Source organism: Orbicella faveolata, unplaced genomic scaffold, assembly GCF_042242905.1.
Source record: "Orbicella faveolata isolate gen_17 unplaced genomic scaffold, um_ofav_v1 contig_25, whole genome shotgun sequence".
Lineage (NCBI taxonomy): Eukaryota > Metazoa > Cnidaria > Anthozoa > Scleractinia > Merulinidae > Orbicella > Orbicella faveolata.
Genome location: NW_028301553.1, coordinates 18,306,632 through 18,332,291, shown reverse-complemented (window position 1 = coordinate 18,332,291; position 25,660 = coordinate 18,306,632). Strand labels below are relative to the sequence as shown.

At 37.2% G+C, this 25,660-nt stretch overlaps 2 protein-coding genes across 3 annotated transcripts in view; one reads left to right on the top strand and one right to left on the bottom strand.

Moving 5' to 3' along the window:
- LOC110049637 (ubiquitin carboxyl-terminal hydrolase 9X-like) overlaps positions 1–25,660 on the top strand; it is a 195,556-nt gene that overhangs the window by 131,123 nt on the left and 38,773 nt on the right. For both annotated transcript variants that reach the window (XM_089293533.1, XM_089293532.1), the window contains exons 40-45: positions 10,563–10,653; positions 12,123–12,275; positions 16,345–16,408; positions 20,311–20,457; positions 21,057–21,178; positions 24,388–24,683. In XM_089293533.1, the coding sequence (XP_089149659.1) occupies positions 10,563–10,653; positions 12,123–12,275; positions 16,345–16,408; positions 20,311–20,457; positions 21,057–21,178; positions 24,388–24,683 (873 nt within the window). The remainder of the gene's footprint in view (positions 1–10,562; positions 10,654–12,122; positions 12,276–16,344; positions 16,409–20,310; positions 20,458–21,056; positions 21,179–24,387; positions 24,684–25,660) is intronic.
- Positions 4–6,002, bottom strand: LOC149109236 (uncharacterized). The gene is made up of 10 exons (XM_089293706.1): positions 5,545–6,002; positions 4,593–4,856; positions 4,074–4,428; positions 3,709–3,906; positions 3,301–3,487; positions 2,083–2,331; positions 1,269–1,440; positions 947–1,098; positions 660–854; positions 4–376 (listed from the first exon to the last, which is right to left on the bottom strand). The coding sequence occupies exons 1-10, from the start codon at positions 6,000–6,002 to the stop codon at positions 135–137; spliced, it is 2,472 nt and encodes an 823-aa protein (XP_089149832.1). The 3' UTR covers positions 4–134.

Genomic DNA, 25,660 nt, shown 5'->3' with positions numbered 1-25,660 from the left:
CCTGTGTAACAATCTTGAAGCAGTTGCTTTTTTTATTTTTTTATGTTTTCTGTCAAGTGGAAAATTCAATGTTTGTGTCCCTTCACTTGCCACTTATAGCAACCAACCTGGACAACAAAATAAAATCATGTAGTTTAGTGGATTGTTTTTTTCTTTTTACTTTTTTGTTTTCCTTTAATTGATTCTGTATTCTTTCCTCTACTTCCTTTCGATGATTCTCTGCTCTTGGTAGGCTTTCTACTGGCTTTTCCTTTTGTTGCCTTTCTGCCTTGCTGACAACGTCCTTTTCCTTTGCTTGTTTCTTTACTTTGTTTGCGTCCTTTCCCTTTAGTAGATTCTTTACCTCGCCTACTAGTTTCTTCTGGGACTTGAGACACTGATAAGAAGAAAAAGAAAAGGGCAACAACTGTTATCTACTTAGTGGAACACATTTAGTTTCGTACTAATAACAATGTTTTGTATGACAAATACCGGTAGTGTCAGTGTGGGCCAAACCCAAAGGACTTCAGTTGTACTGAGAAATTATGTTGTTAAGATGTTCAGCTGGGTGATGGAAAGTTTTTTATTGCTTCATGGTTTTAATAATTGAAAACTAAGAACTACAGATATAAATCAAAACAACATTGTCATAATGAACAATCAAAAAGAACAAAATTCACCTGGTGTGGTGGGTGGGACATCCTTAGCAGTCATCTTTTTCCTCTCCACTCTCTTCTGGATAGCCTCTTCTCGAGGCTGTTTCTCCAGCATTCTGTTCATGGGAGCAGGAGTCTTCTCATTCAGCTTTGTGGCAGCATCCCTCAAGTCATCCTTGCTTGCATTTAGAAATGTCTGGTATATTTCCTCAACATAATCTGTAAAATAGCATAACAAAGAGATTGGTTGCCATTCCCTCGGTATCTGTTACTACATAGAGATCTTTTGTACATACCAAAGTAAAACATACCAAAGTTTTGTGTAATTTTTACATCTCGGACAGTTGCCTCTCCATTTTTGAATTTTGGATAAGACACTTTAAGCCTCTCAGCTCTATTAGCCCCTCTCTGCTTTACTTCTCTGTGCAGGTTGAAGTTGAAGTGAACAGCAGCTAAAATATGCCTATACAATGTTAAATAATAGCATAATCACTGATTTTAAAAAAAACATAAGTCAGATAGCCAATGTGACCAACTGGTCCTGGAGTAGTGAGGGCATGTGCATGAAAGCAACAGCAGTCATATACCAAAACTTAAATGATTTACATGAACGAGGGATACACATTATTTTACCTGCAGTACATCCCAATGTAACAGTAAACAATCATCTTTGGCACAAAGTGGTTAAGGACGGAATGGAAACCCTCCAAACAACTGGTTTGATCCAGGGGAGAAGCTTGTTTGATCCCTTTAGCCAGTGCATTATTTGTCAGGGCAGCACATAATTTTTCATAAACGACAGTCCCTAGAGGCAACAAAATTTATTGAACTACGATAAAACATCTACTGTTAGGAAATATTGGTTCTTATGGGTTCTAAGGTCCTGGCAAACAATGACAAGTAAATAATAATAATAATAATAATGAAGATGATGATGATGATGATGATGATGATGATGATGATGATGATGATAGTAACAACAACAACAATAATCATCATTACCATAATAATAATGATGATGATGATGACAACAACGACGATGATGACGACGACGATGATGATGCTAGTAATAACAATAACAATAATCATCATTACCATCCAACAGAGAAAGAAATAATATTTTTCAGAAACATTTTTGGGGCCAGAACAATGTTTCCCATGCTGGGCAAAGAGGGAAACATATTTATTCCCATCAGTGTTTCTAGAACAACGTGTCCCCATTTGCCAGAGTATTTAGCCACCAGATATGCAATCTCATATGCCTGTGTCACCAAGGTATCAATAATTAAAATTTGATTCTTGATTCTATGGACCTATAATACATTACAAGTTCAATTGACTTCGTGCAGAAACAGATACATACACAGCTAGAAATTGTTTTGGGCCTTGTCATTGTATGTTCCTGAATGTTGATAATATCTACAAATAAAGAGGGTTCTAAACATACCAATTCTTAGCCATTTCCTTGGTTGAATTTCTCCATGGCCACATTTGTTGAACAATGGGTCTTCCAAACCAGTGTGTTTGTTCACCACATGACTTAGAAAGGATTTAAATTTTGCCCAAATTACCCTTCCATTCCCACTGAATGTCGAGGTGGCACTCCAGTGGAGGTGTTTCACGCACGGCTTTATCCATTCCGCCAATTCCTCACAAGCCTTCTCTTTTGATATTTTGGACAATACTTTGCGTACTTCTGTTTCAAAAAAAGGAAAGTTCATATACTTTTAAAGTGCCTATGAAGTAAAAAATAACTGCTGCTGATTTGAAAGGTTTTTCAAAGTAAAGAAGAATGGCGTTTTCCTTTTTGGAATATCTTTTTTCGTTTTAGAGATATTCACATTTTTGTATTATAAGTGATGACGTCATAGGTGGTTCCACTAAAACAGTTTAACACTCAATCAAGAATATCTCTAGAAATGTTAAAGCAGTGTTCTTGAAACTTGGCACCAGAACCAGAACACCAGAACATGACAACATTTATGCCGCTGGTCCTGTTTCAATTAAAACTAACATTACCAGATTTTATCTTAAACAAGGATCATCCACTCCCAACAATCTAATGGGGAGAGTTAAGACAACATGGGAATCATATGTGTTCCGAGCGAGACCCTCTGTCCGTTTTCAAAGGGTCGCAAATTGGCATATTTGGTTTTTCACAGAAAGAGACTGGAGCCAAAAGTGTTGCCATGGCAACAACACAGAAGGTGTCATTCTCTTTCTTTTGTGATCCACATTTGTGGTGCCAAGTTTGAAGAACACTGCTCCAATATTCCTAGAGATATTCTTGATTCAGTGTTCTACTGTTCAAATGGAACCACTTATGACGTCATCAATTTCCTCATTTGCATAATACAAAAACGTAAATATCTCTAGAGCGAAAAAAGATATTCCAAAAAGGGAAACGCCATTCTTCTTTACTTTGAAAAGCCTTTAAAATAAGCAGCAATTATTTTTTACTTCATAGGCACTTTAACAAAATGAGATAATATCTATAATGATGATGATCATAATGGTTTCTATAGAACAAAATACCTTCCCATTTACAGCAATTGGATAGGTACTAACAACTACAAGTAACATGAGTGCACAAATTATTATGATTATTGAAACAACAAAACCAGGGTGAAGCAAGGGTCGTTTAGAATGATGCAATCAGTCTCACTTTTTTTTAGATGCCAGACATCAAAATAATGCGTAATTTTGTGAAGGACTTTTCTCATGTGGCTGGCAATGGACATATGCCTATCTGATATGAAGGTGGTAATGAGCAGTCCATATCCAATCAGGAAATCCATGCATTGCTTGAAAGCCATGAATTCCATGGCTGGACTGCTTCCAGCTTCATTTCTCTAAAGAGATAGAAGGAAACAGCAAAGTGATTAGCTTTGTCAGAAATAAAAAAGAATTAAAAACTGCATTACATGATTTCATGTATGTGTATCACACCTCCAACAGCAATGGCAGTGGACCACTGCACATGGAGCACTTGATATGCAAAGGATGAGACAATAATGCACTTGATGTGCAAAGGATGAGACAAAAGTTTACACTCAAGTATTTATGTTCATACCTGGACCAGGGCAAAATGTATGATCATCGGAATAGTGCAGCAGAAGATAGTGTAGGCCCCATATTTGGCACTGTGGCCCATGCTATCATGCCTGCCATCTCCTGCTATAGTTATTCCAGACGTAACAGATTTCGACTTTGTGAGCATACGCTCTTGGTAATTTTGCCAGTACAGATGGATGGTTGGGAAAAGTTTGCTCTGAAAAACCAAATTAACATGTATTCTCTAAATGAAATGTCTAGATCTTTATCATGCAATTTATATTAGGTCCCAGGAAAATAGTTGTCCCTCCAGGAGGGAAATATACCTCCACCTTCCCATTTTATAAGAAAGATTAAACTGGAAATAGTTATAAACACACAAACCCTTTGGTATCTGAAGAATGTGTTGAGTGAGACACAACCAAGGCCCATGTGACGAAACATCTGGAAAACTTTTGTGGCTGACCCACCAGACAGGAGTATACACAAACAAAGCAGGAAGTTGCCAGCAGGGATCTGGTACCCTGGTATGAGGGGCTGGCTGTACCAAGTGTACTCCTTCTGACATTGTGGATTGCTACAGGTGGTTTTAACAACTGCTTCAGTTCCAATCTCTGTTGTCTCTACAGTGGGATTGTCTGCCTTGCAGATGTGACAGAACTTGAAAAGAAGCAACAAATGTGACAGGAAGACAATGTGTTTTGGTTCTGTGCGCTGATTTGTGTTTTTTAGTGACAACCTGTGTAAAACAGATGTTAAATTGATGGAATTAAAAAAATACAACAGTATTTTCATAACATTCATCACACCATGGCTCATAACTGTAATCACTCATTGACAACAGGTAAGTACCACCCTCCCCCATTATACATAAATGCCAAATTTTCATATACTGAACATTACCGTTTAACCTTTCCATGATTCTCTTCCTCTGTTTCTGTTTCAGTCTCAGTTTCTGTTTCTGTTGTGTCATACACTGACCCAGATTCCACGGTCTCATCCTCTTCTTCATATAGCTCTTCCTCATCTTCACTGAGTTCTTCTTCATTCTCAACATATTCCGAATCCCGAGCAGAACCTTCACCTTCAAAGACAGGTTTTCTCACTAAAACAACAAAAATGAGGGGATCAAAGTTAGAAAAGGAAGGTAAAGTACGTGTAGAGACTCTGAGTATATAAATCTGCAATAAAACAAATTGGTATATATCTAGTCATATAGTCTGTATCTGTTCTGTCACATCATGCAAGTGTAAAGGTTGAATACAGGCTGACAGGATTTTGCCGCAAAGTTTTGGTGATTGAAAAAATTCATTTTGCGGTCAGCATGCCACATGTTTGGTGATTTAGTACAATAGTAGGCAAAACAGACGAAAACAGCTCCCCAAACTTGATACTTTGGTGACAAAAATCCGCACTTAACTACTATTTAAAGAGCCTCAAACTTCAATCGCTAAGGCGCACTTGAATAATATAGAGTGTATATGTTCAAATATTAAGCTTCCATTTCAAATTGAATTTACCTTTTCTGTGAAGCTTTCTACTTTCTGACTTCCGCTTTGCTAGACTTTCTTGCAATGTCCTCACTCAATTTCGCAGTTTCCTATTCTCCACCTTTAGAAGGGCACAATTTTGACACTCTTTGATGTTATTCTGAGCTTCAGATGGATCAGACAAATCATTTAAGATCACTGGTGGTTCGGTCAGTGGTTCCTGTTGTACTTCGGACGAAACTCCACTTGTGCTAGCAATAGCTTCCGGTGTCTCACGTTGACAAACCTTTGCCATTTTCGACTGCAGTTCATCTGATGTCACTGCTGATCCAACATTTCGCTTAACTGCCGCTTTCACAGTCTACAAAAAATACTTCTTTTTTAAAAAATTGAACAAGAAAGGGAACTGATATATCAAGGCAGAGAACATTTGCTCAGTGAAATATCTCACCATTTTTCTGTCTCTATTGGCTCCACTGACTGACTGCTGTTTCTCAGATGCAACAACGGCTGCATGAAGCGATGGAAACGCGCTTATCCCAAACTCGTCTCGCTGAAGCCATGGAGTCAGCAAGACCCCATTGTCTTCCTGAACATCCAGGCGTTGAGCGAAATCGTCTGGTTTGAAATGCTTAGAGCAAATCACCGAACTCTTAGACGGCTCCCACTTCGCATGTTTCACCTTCACGAAATCGACCCATCGCTTTCTCCGTTTCTTCACTTCAGGACGATCATCGCCATAAAACGGTATGATATGAAGCGCAATACCTTCCTGTATGTTTCTTGTGTTGTTACATCTCCCTACAACACACCTAGCTGGCATTTTTATCGAACTACATTCACAGCCCTTCCCGCAAAAACAAGTAAATGTGCGAAATACAGAATCATCGTGTTCTCAATTTTACGTCACATCCGGCGCTCGGCCCATGCCCTGTTGACCCTCGGTCGCGGACCAAGATGGCGGCATTTTGACGTACTTTGACGAGCCATGGAAAATCGAGGATTTAACCAAATCAAAAAATTTTTGCGGCAAATTACTCCAAAAAATAAGCTTCATTTTATTAGCGAAAAAAAATTTTTGGTGTTAGGTGCACTTTAAGTGAAAGCTCTACAGTACCGGTCAAATGTAAGTTGACTGTCACTCGAAACTCGAACAACTCGACTCGATCCTCGATCCTCGAAACTTGAAAACTTTGAGTATCGCATCTCAAGTCAAGTCCTTCGAGTTTCGAGTCGAGTCATTCAAGTTTCGAGTTGAAGTGACAAAGAATTTATTGCTTGATTAATTTTTCCTGTACATGTCAATCTTGCTGGTTTACTTTTGGAGACAGAGAAATTTTCGAGTTGCGACTCCAGAGGCGGCAGGCAACTCTACATTTGTAAATCTGTTGGCTTAGTTAAATCGATTGTTTTGTCCCTTGGTTGAACTTCTTTCGATCTGGAGTTAATTATCGTTCAATTCAGAGTAACAACAGAGTAACAGTTCTGAAGACGACGCTGAGTTTCGTTTAAATCAACTGTACAAAGGGCTCGATAGAAATCAGAAACGATATTGATATCGCCAGCTTCCAATCGGTTGTTTGTTTTGACGCTTGGTATGAACACATTTCTTTCGATTCAGAGCTATCTTTATTCCATTCGCTGATGATTTCACGGGAACTTTTCCGGTCAGTTTTCAATTCAACGCTGGGTTTGTTTTTACAACTTGATAGAAGTTAGAAACTCTCGAAGCGGGTTGTTTCCTGTAGACAAGAAAATGCACGTCAAAATTGAAAGATGTTATCTTCCATTGAAGTTACATGAAAGATCAATTGTTCGATTAGCTATAATAATGTCACAAAAATTAAGATATGTCAACTGTTAAAGCTGTTAAATAAAAAAAAATGAATAAATCAGTGGAAAACCTTTCTGCTTCATTCAACCTTGAATTTTACTAGCCGTGGGAAGCAACGATTCTGATTGGCCAGCCTGTAATTGTAAGTCAACAAAAAGTGTCAACACAGTCTTTTCGTCTGGGATCCGTCTAGGTTTTTTACGAAGGACCACGAAGTTTTGTTTGTAGTTTAAACTAGGTTGTCATGTTAAACATGGCTTAATGTAACAGAAGTTCATATGACATGAGTAAACATGCAAGTTTCGCAGTTTCATCAAGTTGCACACAAACATAATCGGCGAAAATCACGAAAATGAACATTATGCAAATTCAAACAATCACTGCGGGCTGTCAATGCAAGTGATGGACAAAACACTGACCCCTAGTCCATGGACTACCCTAATGGACTACCCAAATGGACTACCCTCTAATGGACTACCCCTAAAAAATGCTATTTCAGATTAGTAGTATGTTAAGGAGCTGCCATTATATACTTACACTGCACGGAGGATGTTTTTCTTTTCATTCCGCATTGCCTTCAGCCGCCATTTTGAATAACTATACTAAATAGAATTGATCCAATCCAGACAACTCTTTTCCAAAAACGTTTATTTAGAGAATAAAGATGCTGTTGTTGTTGTTGTTGCTGCTGTTGCTAAAGGGATAGTCTCTGGGATGTTGTGGCATAGTGGGCTTAATAGCGACTTTGCTGATGATTTGTCCAAGTGCACTGTTTCAAAATTGGTCCATACTCCAGTAACAAAGGAGGAGGAAGCTTCGATAGACTACCATATACTGAGTCTCACAAAACCAAAAAAATTTCCTCATAATTATAGTCCAGGCCAGCCAAGAATACTACTACTTCCACTCCACTCTGAATTTTTGTAGCGTAGTCGTTGGAATTTCTTGCTGTCCCATAGCTTTATCCTCATTCCCATTTCTATTTCATTTTGATACACTCAGGAAAAAACCAGAAGACTAGCTGCTTGTGTGCCATAATTTTCGGCACAAAACAAGCAAAACAAATCATGAGTAACATGCTGAAGATCATTTCGTCTGTTCGAGAAAGACTGAGCTACTGAATCACATAGGAGCAAGACTGAGTTGTCTACAGAATATTTGATTTGATTTGAATCTACGCTTTTTGTGTACAGCGGTTGTTTTATTCAGTATAGTTATTCAAAATGGCGGCTGAAGGCGTTGCGGAACGAAAAGAAAAGTATCCTTCATGCAGTGTAAGTATATAATTGCAGCTTCTTAACATACCACTCATCTGGAATAGTATTTTTTAGGGTAGTCCATTTGGCTGGTCCATTAGGGTGGTCCATGGACTTAGGGGTCAGTGTTTTGTCCATCACCGTCAATGCAAACAAGAGCCGAAGAGCCGTCCGCTAAACGCGGGCGATGTTTAAGTTAAATGCACGGTATCTTGATAAGTAGTTTTTTAAATATGATATTTGGCTAGAAAATCATTTGCAGTACATTGCGGTAACACTTAGAAATTTGCATACGGCAAGCAAGTTGAAATTTGAGCTCGCTGGAACCGGAAAGAGCTGCAAATATCATTTCACGCTCGCAGGCTGCGTTCTCTAAATTTGGTTCATTCGTATGTGTGTTGTTTTTTCTATGCGATGAATACTATATAATTGCGATTCAAGACTTCAACTCCAGACTAACGATTTGGACTTTAATATGAAATACATGTACTCTTGCACGAATAAAGGAAGCCACATGATGTGCGGTATTGTTTATTTCTATTGTTACGAATTCGAGATATAAATCGCTTTCTCGAAAAATTCTTCGAGCGTCTCAAAACTCAAAACTCAATACTCGAAACTCAAAGCTCAAAACTCGAGCCTTGAAACTCGATTCTAGATTCTCGAAAGCATCGAGGATCGAGGGTCGAGTTTCGAGTCGAGACTGTCAACTTACATTTGACCGTTACTGTATATAATAATATAGAGTGAACATATGTTATTGGCTTGCTTAGGGTCGGTCCATATAGTGAAAAACTGTGACTAAGGTCTTGAAAAAGCTGCCTGAGGCTGCAGGCCGAGGCCAGCATTTTCAAGCTCGTGGTCACCGTTTATCACTATACGGACTGACCTTAAGCCAACCAATAAAATGTTTATCTTTTTTCCTGCGGTAAATTGGCATACAAGTGGGTTTGTTCACGCAACTGTCATTGAATCGGCCTACCTGCCGTCTACAAACCTGTGTTTGTAAAAAAATCTAATGAGGGAACGAGAGAGTAACTAAGATACTAGACAAAGACAAACTACTTAACAATTAGACCCGTGGCCCTTGAAGGCGAAGGGTCTAATTGTTTTAGTATCACTCAACTAGTCGGGCAGAAAAGGCAATAATAAAGTTAGCAAATGCAAGTTGAAGAAATATTTATTTGGGAATAAAACGAAAGAAAGCGTCACACTCAATTGCGCCAATCTCGCTACTCGAGGACTATTACTAATAGTCCTCTGGTAGCGTAGCCAATCAAAATGCAGGATTTGCATTAGTCCACTAGTTGGGTGATACTAATTTATGTTAGTTGCATTTAGTTCACCAGTTAAGTTCTCCAAAATTGTTTTTCCAGTGTGAAATTTCACATAAAGTAAGCTTATAGTTTGAAGTTGTACTATAAAAACAGTTGTTGCCCACCACTCAAAATCAGACTTTCTACTGTAAATTGAGTAGCAGATAGCGAGGAAATTCGTTAAGTGTCTTCCACAGAAATTTTCTCAAATACAGCAATGATTAGAGAAATAAACTAAACTGAAATTGACTCATTTTTTACTTAAAATTGTACACAGAGAGACACACAGGATTGCGCACCGTTACAGCACCAAACTACAGACAGCCAAACAAATTCTCACAACTTCAAAAAACGCTCAACAATTGAATTTACTTACAGTGACTTTCCTTGCCATTTAAAGGTGAATAGAGATAAACTTGCACTGATTAATCATCTACACGTGTATAGAAGTGTAAAAAGGGCAAAAGATTGACAATTATCGCTAATTCGTTCACCAAAATAGATGAACATGAAGGATTCTGCCCGCTGTGGCGGTCTGGATGAGAAAATTTTGCCCGCTCCAGGACCAATCAGATTGCAGGATTTGTTGAATTCCACCCGCTCACGAGCTGAGTAAAAGATAATTAACAATTATTCACCGAAGTGGAGGTGAATAGTGGTGGATATTTGGTGAGCCACAAAGCGGCAAGGTAAATATCCATTACTTTAAGCAACACTGAGGTGAATAATTGTTTTAGTATATACCACACAAGCTGAATAATTAGCAGACCAAAATGTTAGTTTATGTGTGACAAGGGGTCGGAAATTTTAAAATCTCTCGCGCCGGCTGCTCAGAGGTGAATTGTAATTGCTAATCACCTCCAAGTTAACCAATCAGAGCATGTGAAAAGCACTATTCACTTGCATGGTATATACTAATGTAGACTGGGACTGGTATAACTTGAACTCAATTTTAATCCCTGATTATTTATGTTTAGATTACTTGCACATGCTTTCATGACACACTGTCCCCTGCCAACAGCAGAAATGATGCTTAACACTGAAATAAGCTGGCTAAAAAAGACGAAGGTTGGTTATGATAATTTTGAGATGTTTCTGATGTGAGAGAATGAAACACCAACACCCTGATCACTGGTACAGCTACTTACCAGAAGCCTTGTCTACTGTCCTGATTTTGCAAAACCAAGTCACTGACTTCATATCACTGGATTATGGTAAAAAAACTAAATCATGGTATGACCTGATGGAGATCTGGCTCTTTTAATCTTGCCATGGGTATTGGGTATTCAATATGGAGGAACTCCCTTCTACCCAGATTTCCATGACTGCTAAACTCCCCTGAACCAGATTTCCAATGCCAAAGACTCTTTTTTCCCAACTTCAGTACTTTTTGGAGGACATAAATTCAATATACACCTAATAGATATATTACAGAGCCCTAATAGAAATAGAGTGCATTCTGGAGATCATTTTTAAACTAGTAAAGACGAGTAAATAGCGGTTACTAGAAATCACTTGCTTGGTCTATTCCTGTAAACAATTAGGAATTGCATAGCATAAATTATGAACTCCCTCGGGGGCTAGATGAGTCAAGTGGCCCTTTGAAAATACTAAGAAATTGCCTCTTTGCCACTCTAGAGAGATCTTTTGGTTCATGTGTCGTGGTCTACTAGATGATAAAATTCTGTACTTAGAACCAGAACACACCTTTAAAGAGTTTGAAATGGTAAGGACTAAGCATTAAGAAGACTCAACTGATGGTTAAGGGGGTAGTAATGGCTTATAAATTTTTAGTCGATTATGTCCTTTTTGATGTTGAAACAACAGGCTCGCTCTTCAAGCTCTTGAATGATAACCAATCTTCACCAAGTTTCATTTGGTCATCTTTCATTGCAAATTTTATGCTTTCAAAGAGAACAGGATTAGCTACTTGCCATTTCGTTCATTGACCTTTCTTCGTTTTGTTTATTCGAGTTATTCAGTGTGGTGAAATGCTTGTTGGTGAATTATTACAGGTGTAATATTGTCTCAGATAAATGATAAGTATTTTACAAGAGATCAAAATGATGCAATTAAAACACGACGTGAACCACTTAATATACTTGAACCACTATGATATACTGCAAAAGCATACTGAAAAGGTACAGCTAGGTATAATAATTGTAACATTTTAGTATGCCTTGGAAGCATTGAAATCAGGGAAATTGGGCCACAAATTTGGCAATATAAGGTCAGTTACGTGATATCAGAGGTATTAGGTCTCTAGACAAGGCTTCTGAATTGCTAAGTGCAATTAAGAATCATTGGCTGCATTGTCTGCATCACTGCTGGGTGTGGTGCAATGCACAACGACAAGTTATTGTATGTGACATTGATATGATGATTTACATATCACATATATTATCATACATATTTTTGTCAACAACATGATTAATTTTTTTACATTTTTTTTTTCAGCTGTATTCTCTAGAATGGAGTTGTAATACTTATTGTTATTATAATGATCCACTTTCATCTGTGTAATATGTTCTGTTCAGGATCATGTTCTATCATTCAATGAGGGTAGTTCACCTGTGGATGAAGCACTGTTGGAAGGCCATTTAGGAGTTACAAGAGAACTTCTACTTTTCCAGACTGCTCAGAAGAAATTTGCCATTGGCTCACAAAAGGATGGACCTAATCTTATCAAGGTGACGATACAGAACACTTGTCTGAGTTCATGTTCTCTGCATAAAGCACTGTTGAACATTTTAATGCATTTCACAAGGCTGTGATGATGTGCAATATTTTAGTGATAAGGTTTAAAGAAGATAAAGTCTGTCAACATGTTCTACAGCAGTTCATGATTCTGCACTGTTTACAGATGCCTCCTCAGATCAATGAATGAAGTGTTCCTTAATTATTTTTCCCCTTTCTCACCACTGAAATAAATAAGTATGCTTGATCTGGTTTATTACCATGAAATGACTAGCAGTATTCCTGGCCTTACATGGTTTGTTTTTTGTGTTAATTGTACCTTATTGATACATGTATTAATAATTAATGCCAGTATGCACAATGGAGTGTTATGAGGATTGTCCAACATTAAAGTTACATGTACATGTATGGCTTGAATGAAGCTGCTTAGATTTCATTGTTTCCATTTTGTGGAAAATTAGAATAACTGCTGTATCTTTGTGTTTAATAAACTTGCCAACTGTGTGTTGTGTACGTTGGATTTGAGATGGTAGATAGCCAACGAGGTGTTGAGTGCCAAGTTGGCTATAATCACCTTATATCCAACAAGCGTGAGTGGAATAATTGTTTTATTAAAAATGCCCCCAAAAGATAGAAAATTAAAGCAAAATAAAATTTAAAATTTTGTTGAGCATGAAAAAAAAATGGAAACTCTTGAATTGCATTATCCAATGATCCAGTTTTTAAAAATAATAATTGTGGAGTTGCTGTTGCAGTACCCTTGGAGTTCAGTTAGTGTGTCGGACAGCCAGTCTGAAGGGAGGGGTCATTGATGAAGGGGAGGCAGAAATGAGGGCTGTGTGCTGGTATTTGTATTTAGTTTCAAAAACATTCCACGCAACAACAACGACATCACAAAAAATTATCATGTATGCCATCTTATTCTTAATTGATATACACTAGTATAAGTGATGATCATTCCAAAAACAGTCCCAAGGCACTTATACATGTACTGTTGAAGTGACATTATTTCTTTCATATATGCAACTGCTGGAAAATTTGTCCGTGTCTTTGAACAAAATAGTGATAAGAATTGTAGTGATAATACAGTTAAGTAACAATTTTTCCCTGTGGTTCAGTAGTGCATATGAATTGACAGAAAGTAAATGGCAATGAATGTGCTCACAATTAATACAAGCTATATTTTATTACAGCAATGGAATTTTGACAGCACTCGCCATTCAGACAAATGACTTTCACTTGCCCGGAAAAAATTCTCTCCTAGCACAAAAAAACTGCAATGATTCACAAACCATAAGTTTTTTCCCTATCTCACAATCACAGAGGCCCAGCTTGCTATTAATTTTTGTGTTGAGCTTTCTTGTTCCAGTCCATTTAAGATAGCTTCCTTAGGATTGCAGACCAATTTTACAGTTTCATCCTTGTTCTTATCAAATTTTGACACTCCGTGGAAAATTTTCTACACTTCTGTAGTTTAAACTGAAAGACAGCTAAACAAACAGGCGTGATTGCCGAATTAAGATATATCCCTAGAAGCGAGACACTGGAGTAAACTTGTGCTTTCCATGATGCCTGAGATTCTGGTAATTTCGGTCGTAAGTTAACTGGAAAGATCCATTTCATTTCCTTGCGACCGAAATATTTGGGACCAACTCTGGAGGTGGTCCTTTTTACTCAGGCTTCCGTAGGAAAGCCCAAGTCAAAATGCAAGCATTTTGGTCGCCAAAAGGGGGGTCATGGTCCCAGGCATTCCATGCGCAGAACATGGAAACTGGGGACAAGAAACACGACAGTGCTCGCTCTTCGTGACAGAATGCAGTGTTTTGCGAAGAAAGTTTTGGCAAGAATCGCACCTTATACATTCATCTCACATACAAAGATGTTGATTGTTTTCAGAAAGGGTCGGTCCACAAATTATATTGCTTGAAAGCCAGCCAGGTAAGCAAAGTTCACACTCGAAATGTTCTCGTGAGATAGCAACTGAGCCAATTGCAGTATGAGTTCAATCTATGAAAACACTGGCAAAAAATAGGCAGTCAATGACGGTATGTGGCTCCTGCTGTTATTATTTAGAACATTGCAGTAAAACAAATCATATTGCAATAAAACGAGCTAAATACGAAAACGTTTTTGGACTTGTAGCTCATTAAAAACATGGGACTTGTTTCTTGCTCCGCACAAAATATGTCGATCTCCAAAGTTGTAAAGATAAGACTTTTGGTAACTTGAATTAAATATCTTACCTCTAAGTTAGTTGGCTTTCTAGTAGGGTGCAGGAAAAAAAAAAGTAACTTGTGAATTTGGAGGCACATTGTGCAGGGAATTGTGTGGGATTATTGACAAACCAATGTTCTTGCCAAGTCCTAAGGGAAATCTGCATTGACTTATAAATCCCTTATAAATGAGAGTCCTTTTTAAAAATACTCCTGCCTTGATTCAGCAAAAATGTGTAGCTTGAATATTTCTTCATAAACTACATTAAGGGTCACAAATTCTTGGAAGTTATCCGCAAAATACACAACTTGATAGTTTATGCAAATTATGTGCAATGCAATTTGAGCCTAGTCACAGGACTGTTGTTTTCACGAAGGAGTTTATCATGATTTGTTTTAGCTCTCTCGAAAGGGATTATTCGCTCTCCAAAGGAGATATGACTCTTGAAAAGGGTTTAAGATCGCAAGACGGCAAAGATGTTCAGCTACACAATTTATTTGGATCACCATGACCAGTAAACAAACTTCGTACAATTTCTGCTAGCATGTACAAAGTAATTGCCATAAGTTGCAAAAAGACCTCGAAAATTCTTTGCAAACAACTTCTCCATGAATGGGTAGACAGCTGTGCTTCATTCTTAAACCAAAATGGTTTAAACTCACAACTTGCAATAGGATGAGGAGGATACTCAATGAAGCAACTTGAATAGTAAATATCTAAGCAGAACTCTTGTGCTAAAATATCCTGATTCTTTAATTTGCTTTTTTGTGTCCAATTCATGTTTTCATAAAGTACAATTTGATACTGTGGTACCAAGCCTGAGTAAACACTCTTAGAGTGTCTAGTTGACTAGTAGGACCAGTCCGACCAAAATTTGCTGTTTATGTTGACAAACCGGTTCATTGCCCTACTTCTCTTCACTGTACAAGTATCGTTACAACATAGTGAAAGTGGACGACATAGATATATTTTAGTACTTCATGATCAGTATTTTGCCATTTTTCATATTATCATCTTGGCAATACAACCATCTTCAACTTTATAGTTTTATCAATCAATTCCTCAGAAATAGCTTTGTTCTCTGCACTCTATCACAGAACCCTTCATATGATTTATGTGTGATGTCTCCGTGAAGTGCATCCTTTTGCAACTTTTTGGACTCAATATATGTGTAGTCTGGACTTTACGACAGTAATTTTAAAAGTTCAGAATAACAAGTTATTACACCAGAGGCTAATTTCATATTTTGGAACAGATCACTGTCCTGCAGTGATTTGGAAAATTGTCCGAAGAATAGCACCTTATAAGGGGTGTTTAATTTTTACTATGCCAAAAGAGTAAAACTGGAAGGACATAACAACAAATCATAACAGATCTGAAGGAGATAAAAACAAACCCAAACAAAGCAGCAGAAGAATACTATGGTGGGTTAAGTACAATACACAGTTGCAACTAGTTATTCTTTTGAGAAGAGTTTATTATTTTTAGCAAACCATTTTTCCAATGATTCTGGGAAGCTTGTGTCATTGGACTTTCACACAACAGGCTCAAGTGATGGAGAGTAAATGTTTTTTTTTTTTCAATAATGACCTGTACGGGTGAAAAATCTCTGTGGCTTAGCAAGTGGTTTGAGGTACATGTGTTAAGAGTTAGAGTTGCTGTGGGTAAAATTACATGTGCAGTAAATGTAAGATGCAAGTCCAGGAAAATCAATTTTAGTTTGAGCTGGCTCAAGATTTGAGTTTTTGAGAGGTAACTATGTAACTTTTAGACAAGATACACTCCTTTGCAACAGTGTTCATACAATGTATTTCAATAGTTTTAAGTAAAATTATGTTTGATTTTCAGGATCTTGTGGAGGATTTTATCTTTCCTGCATCAAAACTTATTATTAAAGCCAGAAATGGTAGTGGTAAGGATAACTGATCGTAGTTACATTAATTGAAGGGGTGAGTGCAAAACCATGCTAAGTGACGATTTGGGTGAAAAAAAATTATCACGAAAGGGTTTGAATTTTTGCAAGTGGTCTTCAATGTAATACAAAAACGTGGTCCTGTATTTTTCCCGCTGATTTTTGCTGCGTTTATGAAGACACCGCTAGGAAAACCGAGTGGTGTCTTTGCATACGCAATATCTCGAAAACGAAGCGAAGCTTAGCAGAAAAACTACCGGACATTGCTAAACATACCTAAACAAAACTGCATGCGAAATTTGGAGCGTTTTCTACAAAGTTCACTTTTGATTAAAATACCTAACGCCGTTTTCCCGCCGAGGCCTTCAAGTAAACAAAGTCGGGCCTTTGTTATGATAAACAGAGCCGATGCTTTGTTATAATAGCAAAGCAGGGCCTTTGTTATAAGTCGAAGTCTCGCCTCGATTTATCATAACAAAGGATCGGCCCGCCGCAACCGCAAGAACTTTGATTTCACTTAGAAAGCAGCAAAATGTCAATTTCACGCAACTTATAAGCTCAAAAATGTTGATTTTAGGTCAAAAAATGTTTAAATGTTGGTTTCACGTTAACATGTGACGGCAAGGATGTTGGTTTCACCTAGAAACCAACAAAATGTCGATTTCACACAGCGCATAAGCTCAATGATGTTGATTTCAGGTCTAAATAGGTTAAAATGTTGATTTCGTGTTAACGCATGACGGCAAGGATGTTGGTTTCACTTAGAAACCAGCAAAATGTCAATTTCATGCAGCGCATAAGCTCAATGATGTTGATTTCAGGTCTAAATAGGTTAAAATGTTGATTTCACGATAACGTGTGACGGCAAGGATGTTGGTCTCACCTAGAAACCAACAAAATGTTGATTTAACGCAGCGCATAAGCTCAATGATGTTGATTTCAGGTCTAAATAGGTTAAAATGATTTCAAGTTAATGCGTGACGGCAAGGATGTTGGTTTCACTTGGAAACCAGCAAAATGTCAATTTCACGCAGCACATAAGCTCAATGATGTTGATTTCAGGTCTAAATAGGTTAAAATGTTGATTTCACGTTAACACGTGACGGCAAGGATGTTGGTTTCACCTAGAAACCAACAAAATGTTGATTTCAAGCAGCGCATAAGCTCAATGATGTTGATTTCAGGTCTGAATAGGTTAAAATGTTGATTTCACATTGACGCTTGACGGCAAGGATGTTAGTTTCACTTAAAAAAACAGCAAAATGGTAATTTCATGCAACGTATAAGCTCAGTGATGTTGATTCCACCTGAGAACGCTCTATAAATAGGGCTGACAGATTAACAGATTAACCCTTCTGCGCAACATATGGGTCTCCATACATCTGCATGTCCCCTGATCCCAGAAGCTCAAAACACTACAAATCATGCTGATTTGAAATAAAATCAACGCAACCTGGATCACAGATCTATGTTACAATCAATCGCTACTTGTTGGCCATTATTATGTTTAAACAGTCTAGTTACCAGTTCGAGAAACGTCTGCAGAACGTGATCGCAATGCATGACGGGAAGGGTCTTTACACCTCGTGCGCGGGAAAACATGGCGGTCAATACAAGACAAATTTTATAAGTCTAAAACCAGTTCTCGCTTTCCAAACTTTGACGCTAGCAACACTTGGCAATTGGGCCACAACTCACCAGAGGGTATTTTTCTTGGATATTAGTTGACAGAGCTCTAATGCGGCACATCCCTTTTTTGTTCGATGTATTTCGTTTGATGCTTGATCGATTCACATGTTTTGCTCACCTCACGGTAACCAACGTAAACAATCTGTTCCCAGATTTCCGCTCTATATATGCTGTGAGATTTGATTTTGACCTCATACACTATAAACAGTCTGCCTGTTTGCTATTCAACAAATAAACTCCTAAAGACATGGCCAGGAAAAGCCAAGTATTTTTGCATACGTTATAACTCGAAAACGAAGCAAAAACCAGCGACAAAAATACAGGGCCGCGTTTTTCTATTACATTGAAGACCACATACAAAAATTTAAGTGCTTTCGCAAAAAATTTTTTTTTTTCACCCAAATCATCACTTAGCATGGTTTTGCACTCACCCCTTCAATTGTTATTTTTAAAACCAATTACATATAATGCAGTGCTCCTTAAAACGTGATCACAGTTAAGGTGATGCAGGGCTATTGCTCATTAATAACTTCAAGTGCTACATTTTGTTATTTAAGGACCTTTCAAAGCTTCAAATCACTGAAATTTGAACATCAATTTTGTTAAAATTCATCAGAGATATTGGGGGATGATGTCTTCTTAGATATGTACTGCCTGCACACCACCATTTAAAGTAATAATTTATTTCAAGTTACTAAAGTTAAAATTGTGAACAAGTTACATTGTGACATTGTGACCAACTTCCATGCTAAATTAAATTATTGTATAACTAATTGTATCTACATTATCACTGTGTTACAAAATTTTTGATTCTGATAGGTTCTCTATACAGCTATTTTTCATGTAATTGCAAGATCACTTGGGGGTCCAATTACAGGTATCCAGTTACAGCTTTTCATAACTGGGCACCCCACAACCAAGACTGTCCAAGGAGGGCTTCATAAACATATGCATTGTTACTTTACAAGTTGTTGTACATTGGTGAAACCCATTGTCGAAAATGTAAGGCACACATGGATGAGTGACTCTCAGAAAACAGTTGCTCGGTTAGTTTTCACTGACCGTAAAGTTACACCAGCCATAAACCATACCAGGTTCGTACAGGTCATAGAAAACCTGGAAAGTCATGGAATTTATTATTTTGATTTCCAGGCCGAGAAAGTCATGGAAAAGCAATATGCTTTCGGAAAATGAAAAGGCAAAAAGATGAAAATTTGAACATGACAGACAAGTCAGAAACAGGCTTAAATTTCAGTAGAAATAGACACAAGCATGCATCTGGAGCATTTTTAGGTATTTTGACGTACTGCAAGAACAACTGCTTAACTTAAGGACGTTTGCACTAATTGTTTGTGCGCATCCTTACTGCGCATGTAAATTCACACTCCACATCATGCATGAGTGCGCAGTGATATACAATGATAGGGCGGGCAGATGGCCATTGCCACAGCTTTTCCTGGATTTAACGATCTTCGACGTTCAGTGGCCCTTATTTTTCTTTTGATGGATCATTTTCTCTACCGATTTTCTACATTAGCGAAAAAATCAAGAAAAACCTAACTATTAGACCATGCTTAATTACAGTATGTGTGCCAATTTTTCAAAATCAGGGTAGTTTTCCACATGCTTGGTCTGTGAAACGAAGGCAGTGACCCCCAGTTTTTTCACATTTCTGACACAAGTAACTCATTATCTGACTGCAGTAAAAAATTTAAAAAAATCTATTGACGGAAAATTTTGCGCGAACATGGAAAACTCAGAAAGATCATGGAATTTTAAAAGGCTCAAAGAGTACAAACCCTGCATATAACCTTTCTGGACATTGTGTTTCAACCAGGGATGGACAGCTCATCATTTGGCATTAACATTTTCTTATGCACGATAGGCATCTCCCAAAACTTATGGCTTGTTTTTGGCATTTTACCATACTTTTGTTCATACATGGTTTGATGTGACTTCATTATTCTAGTTGTATAAGTCATTCATTGTGAATATAACTTTTGGCACAGGTTATCGTACCATTACTAAAACATATCTTCCAAACTTAAAAACAGTCTATAAGTCATTACAAGTCTGTTCTTAGGTTGATAAATACTTTGTACAACAGAACCCTTTAAGCATGTATGTGAAACATTTAAATATTAAAGATAAAATCCAGGTTTCCTCTAGCTATGATACAAGTATTACATGATTTTACTTGCCTCTTTTAATAGACGAGGTATGGAACAAGCGAGTGACACCAATCTGTTCCACGGCACCCACTTTGGTAGCTGCATTTGATCTTCTGGTTGCACTTTGTCGAGGTTGTGTTCAAAATCTCAAAGTCTTAGCAGACATCCTCACTGATTTCTACTACTCTGGTAACAGTTTAACCTTCGTATTTTAATGACCTAATTTTTTGCTGAGAGCTTGCACTTGCATTGACTGTGTTTTTTAAGGAATAATGTAAGGCAAAGCCCCTCACAAATGGGAAGTACATGTACATGTAAGCAAGACAGGAAATTGGAATACTGACCTCTATTGTGTCTTTAAAAAAGACAAATTGCCACCATACTTTCCTTGTCAAGCTGTACTTGCAAGGTTAACAGTTCATGGCATTTGTAAATTGTGGGGAATTCCTCTGTACTTACTTAAAGAATAATGTAGGGCAAAGCCCCTCACAAATGGGAAGTACATGTACATGTAAGCAAAGCAGGAAATTGGGATACTGACCTCTATTGTGTTTGTAAAGAAGACAAATTGCCACTATACTTTCCTTGTCAAGCTGTACTTGCAAGGTTAACAGTTCATGGCATTTGTAAATTGTAGGGAATCCTCTGTACTTACGTGATGATTATATCAAATTAGTCACAGTTTAAGGTTATCTTTTTCTCACGTATATTGCTGTAGCAGTGAAGTTCTCCCCACTTCCTGATATACATGTTGAGAGGCATATTTTTTTCAAATTTTCTTTTTATAGGTGAAGATCCTCCTTTGACAGAGTGGGAGCATTTACCTCCAATTGGGCCACGCTCATACAAAGGGTATGTGGGTCTGAAGAATGCAGGGGCCACATGTTATATGAATTCAGTAATTCAACAGGTAGGCTTCCTGAATTTTCCATCTTAAGTTATGGCTGACCTTAAGTAAAGCACTGAAAACAAGGCATACAAGCATTTCAATGAAAATAATTTTATGTGCCAGTCCCAGAGGTTGAAGGGTTTTTTTTTGCTTATCTTATGAGTGTTGATTCTTAGATTACTCTTCACCAGTTGGTTCAGAGAAAGTGACAGTCTCATCTGCCAAGGTTCATACTCTGTCCTTCTTTTCCCTAGCAACATACAGAGATAAGGTCGTAATACTAGCAATAATGATAAATATTGCATAAAACGTACAACAGTTTTTAAAGACATGTTTCGGCATGCTTATGCCATCTTCAGTTTAATAGAGTGACTAATGATACGTGACACAAGTTATATACTACAAAATATGAATAAATTATTTACAATATGCATTACAAAACAGTGGAAACGGAAATTACAGAGTTAAAAAGGTGTTGAAGTGATGTAACTGTTTGTTAAGGTCAGGTTTGTTCTTACTAATATAAAAGGCTTCTTTAAGTTTAAGATCAATAGAGCTATTTGCTGAGTCTAAGATGCGAAAACAAGAAGGTGTGTACATGCCCCTGCATGAAGAAAATTGAGAAAGATGTTTAAAAATATGCGAGTTTTTATCGCTTACTGTATGTTCTTTAATCCTGGTAGAAAAATGGCGACTGGTTTCACCAATATAACAGGAATTACATCCCGCACAAGTAAATTGATAAACTACCATGGATTTTAGAGCATCAGGAGTACGATCTTTAAAACTGAACATATTCTTGATTTTGAAAGAAGTAAAAACTAATTTGATATTAAGATCCGTTTCACAAAAACGTTTAAGTAATTGCCGTAGTTTGAGTTCCGTTATTCTAGAGTACTGGCCGATAAAAGGAAGCTTAAAATAGCGTATATTGTTTTCATCATTAACGTTGCGGCTTTTTTGATCAGAAGGCTTGTTAAGATACCGCTTGAAGGTTTTTTCAATGATGTGTGAAGGAAACGAGTTACGTTTTAGAGTGTCCGAAAGCTTGATCAAATCGTTTTCAAAACCGGAAGAAGTGTTGTTGATTTTATAAGTTCGGTCAATGAGAGTACGGACAAGGCCAATTTTATAGCGAAACGGAGTGAAACTAAAAAAATTTGTTAAGAGACCAGTGTAGGTTTTTTTATGAAAAACTGAAAAAACGCAGTCATGCGAAGAGTTGTCAATCAGAACATCCAAAAAGGAAAGTTTACCGTCGTTCTGTTTCTCGAAAGTAAATTTGATGTTGGGATGTTGAGAATTGATGAATTCAAAGAAAGACATGGCATCCCGCTCATTTTTAAAGACGCAAAAAGTATCGTCAACATAACGCCTATAGAGTAAGATGTCGGCCTTGTTAAAATTATTTAGCCATGTTTCTTCGTGAAATCCAAGAAAAAGATTAGCTAAAATAGGTGCTAAAGGGGAGCCCATAGCTACCCCATCGACTTGATCATAAAATTTACCATTGAAAAGAAAATGAGTCTTGGATGTGGCAAATGAAAACAATTTCTTAAGGTCGGGTTTTTTGATGGAAAATTTGGGATGATGTTTCAAAATAAGGTCAACGGCAATATCGATAGTTTCATTTAGCGGAATGTTTGTAAAAAGGCTTTCAACATCGAAGGAAATAAGGAACTTGTTGTTAAAATCGAAACTCCTGAGCTCTTCAACAAAAGAAAAGGAATCCTTAACCGAATATTTATCAGGCAAAAGTGGAACAAGAAGAGAACTTAAGTACTTAGCTAAATTATAATTGTAAGCTCCAATAGAGGATACAATGGGTCTAAGAGGTGGTTGCCTATGATTATCACGTTTCTTATGTAATTTCAGAAGGCCATAGAATTTTTCTTGGATTTCACGAAGAAACATGGCTAAATAATTTTAACAAGGCCGACATCTTACTCTATAGGCGTTATGTTGACGATACTTTTTGCGTCTTTAAAAATGAGCGGGATGCCATGTCTTTCTTTGAATTCATCAATTCTCAACATCCCAACATCAAATTTACTTTCGAGAAACAGAACGACGGTAAACTTTCCTTTTTGGATGTTCTGATTGACAACTCTTCGCATGACTGCGTTTTTTCAGTTTTTCATAAAAAAACCTACACTGGTCTCTTAACAAATTTTTTTAGTTTCACTCCGTTTCGCTATAAAATTGGCCTTGTCCGTACTCTCATTGACCGAACTTATAAAATCAACAACACTTCTTCCGGTTTTGAAAACGATTTGATCAAGCTTTCGGACACTCTAAAACGTAACTCGTTTCCTTCACACATCATTGAAAAAACCTTCAAGCGGTATCTTAACAAGCCTTCTGATCAAAAAAGCCGCAACGTTAATGATGAAAACAATATACGCTATTTTAAGCTTCCTTTTATCGGCCAGTACTCTAGAATAACGGAACTCAAACTACGGCAATTACTTAAACGTTTTTGTGAAACGGATCTTAATATCAAATTAGTTTTTACTTCTTTCAAAATCAAGAATATGTTCAGTTTTAAAGATCGTACTCCTGATGCTCTAAAATCCATGGTAGTTTATCAATTTACTTGTGCGGGATGTAATTCCTGTTATATTGGTGAAACCAGTCGCCATTTTTCTACCAGGATTAAAGAACATACAGTAAGCGATAAAAACTCGCATATTTTTAAACATCTTTCTCAATTTTCTTCATGCAGGGGCATGTACACACCTTCTTGTTTTCGCATCTTAGACTCAGCGAATAGCTCTATTGATCTTAAACTTAAAGAAGCCTTTTATATTAGTAAGAACAAACCTGACCTTAACAAACAGTTACATCACTTCAACACCTTTTTAACTCTGTAATTTCCGTTTCCACTGTTTTGTAATGCATATTGTAAATAATTTATTCATATTTTGTAGTATATAACTTGTGTCACGTATCATTAGTCACTCTATTAAACTGAAGATGGCATAAGCATGCCGAAACATGTCTTTAAAAACTGTTGTACGTTTTATGCAATATATACAGAGATAACCTATATCTCCTTAAACCTCTCTGTGTTTTTTAAGATTACCTGAAAGTTTTTTTTTATCTATGACAATCTAATATCTTCTTAACATGTCCATGTATACAATATGTATTTTAATGTCTATTTGTAATATTAACAAATGAATGCACTGCTCAGAATTAAAGTTATACATTGGTTCTGCTTGGTATAGCTATTTATGATTCCTGAACTGCGTGAGGGTGTGCTGAAGGTGGAGGGAGCTGCAGTAAAAGAAGAAGAGGATGGTGTTGATGTCGAGGAGAAGTCTGAGAGTGAGAACACAATAGACACTGGATATCAGTCTGAAGACAACAGAGACAATGATAAGGAAACTGAGACAAACGACAAAGAGCAGGAAGTAAAGAAGTATCGAGTTAGTGTTCTCAGTCAGATTCAGTTCATCTTTGGACACCTGGCACAGAGTCAGCTGCAGTTCCATGTACCACAGGGATTCTGGAAAACATTCAAGTCAGTTGATCATGCCTTCTTTCTGTATTTATTTATTTATTTATTTATTTAGTTATTTATTTATTTATGTATGTATGTATGTATGTATGTATGTATTTATTTATTTATTTCTATTCAACCTGGGCAGCTGCACAAACAAGATACTTATGTACGCTCAGTGAATTCTGTGCGTGTGTGTTTTTTTTTTTTTAATCGATGTGTCATTTCAGTCTAGGACGGGAGGAAACAGAATAAATTAAACAAATAAAATAAATAAAGACTTTGTCATATGTTTCTTCATCCTAACTTTAGAAGATTTTATTCTACTAACTGGTCATTAAGGGAAGAAAATGACATGAAAGTCAGTTTCAAAGTATTAAAGCTGTTGACCCCAACTCTGAATGTAAATGTAAATGTATAGGTAATTGGCCATTCCCATCGGAGCTTTGCAGGACCAATGTAAACAAACAATGATAAATAAATATTCAAATAAACATAACTAGGTTAAGAATCCCAACTGGCGGGAGGCAGACCAGTTGGCTATTTACAAGTGTAATCGAGAAGTTGAACTCGGGGCTACTGAGAACAAGATCAGCTAGTGGTCAGAACGGGATTTGAACCCGTGACCTACAGATTGCAAATCCGGCGCTCTAACCACTCGGTCATGCTGCCTCCTACAAAAAACGCAAGGGTCAACCCGATAGAAGTGCAATGAAAGGGCCTCGCCTTGAGAGGACTGCCTCCTTGATCACAGTACCTCCCGCATCAGGTGAACTAAACTGGACTCCATCGCTTTTTTTGCTTATTTATTTGTAACATCTAAATTTTCTTAGTTGATAATGTCTTCAATCAGCAAACTCGATTTTGTAGAGACTGTAAAAATATAGAAATCAAATCTTTGCATTAAGGTTACTTCCCACCTTCAAGGGCACAAAAAATCATTTTCCCTCTCATTTGAAAAAATTTAAGTCAGTCATCTTATCTAAAGTTTACAAAAG

Bases quoted from the DNA above. Each gene is read 5' to 3' on its own strand.
- LOC149109236 (XM_089293706.1), bottom strand. From the start codon at position 6,002: ATGCCAGCTAGGTGTGTTGTAGGGAGATGTAACAACACAAGAAACATA. The intron at 4,429-4,592 runs GTAATGTTCAGT...TGTTTTACACAG, and splicing joins AATCATGGAAAGGTTAAACG to GTTGTCACTAAAAAACACAA. The intron at 1,441-2,082 runs GTATGTTTAGAA...TGTTGCCTCTAG, and splicing joins AAGGAAATGGCTAAGAATTG to GGACTGTCGTTTATGAAAAA.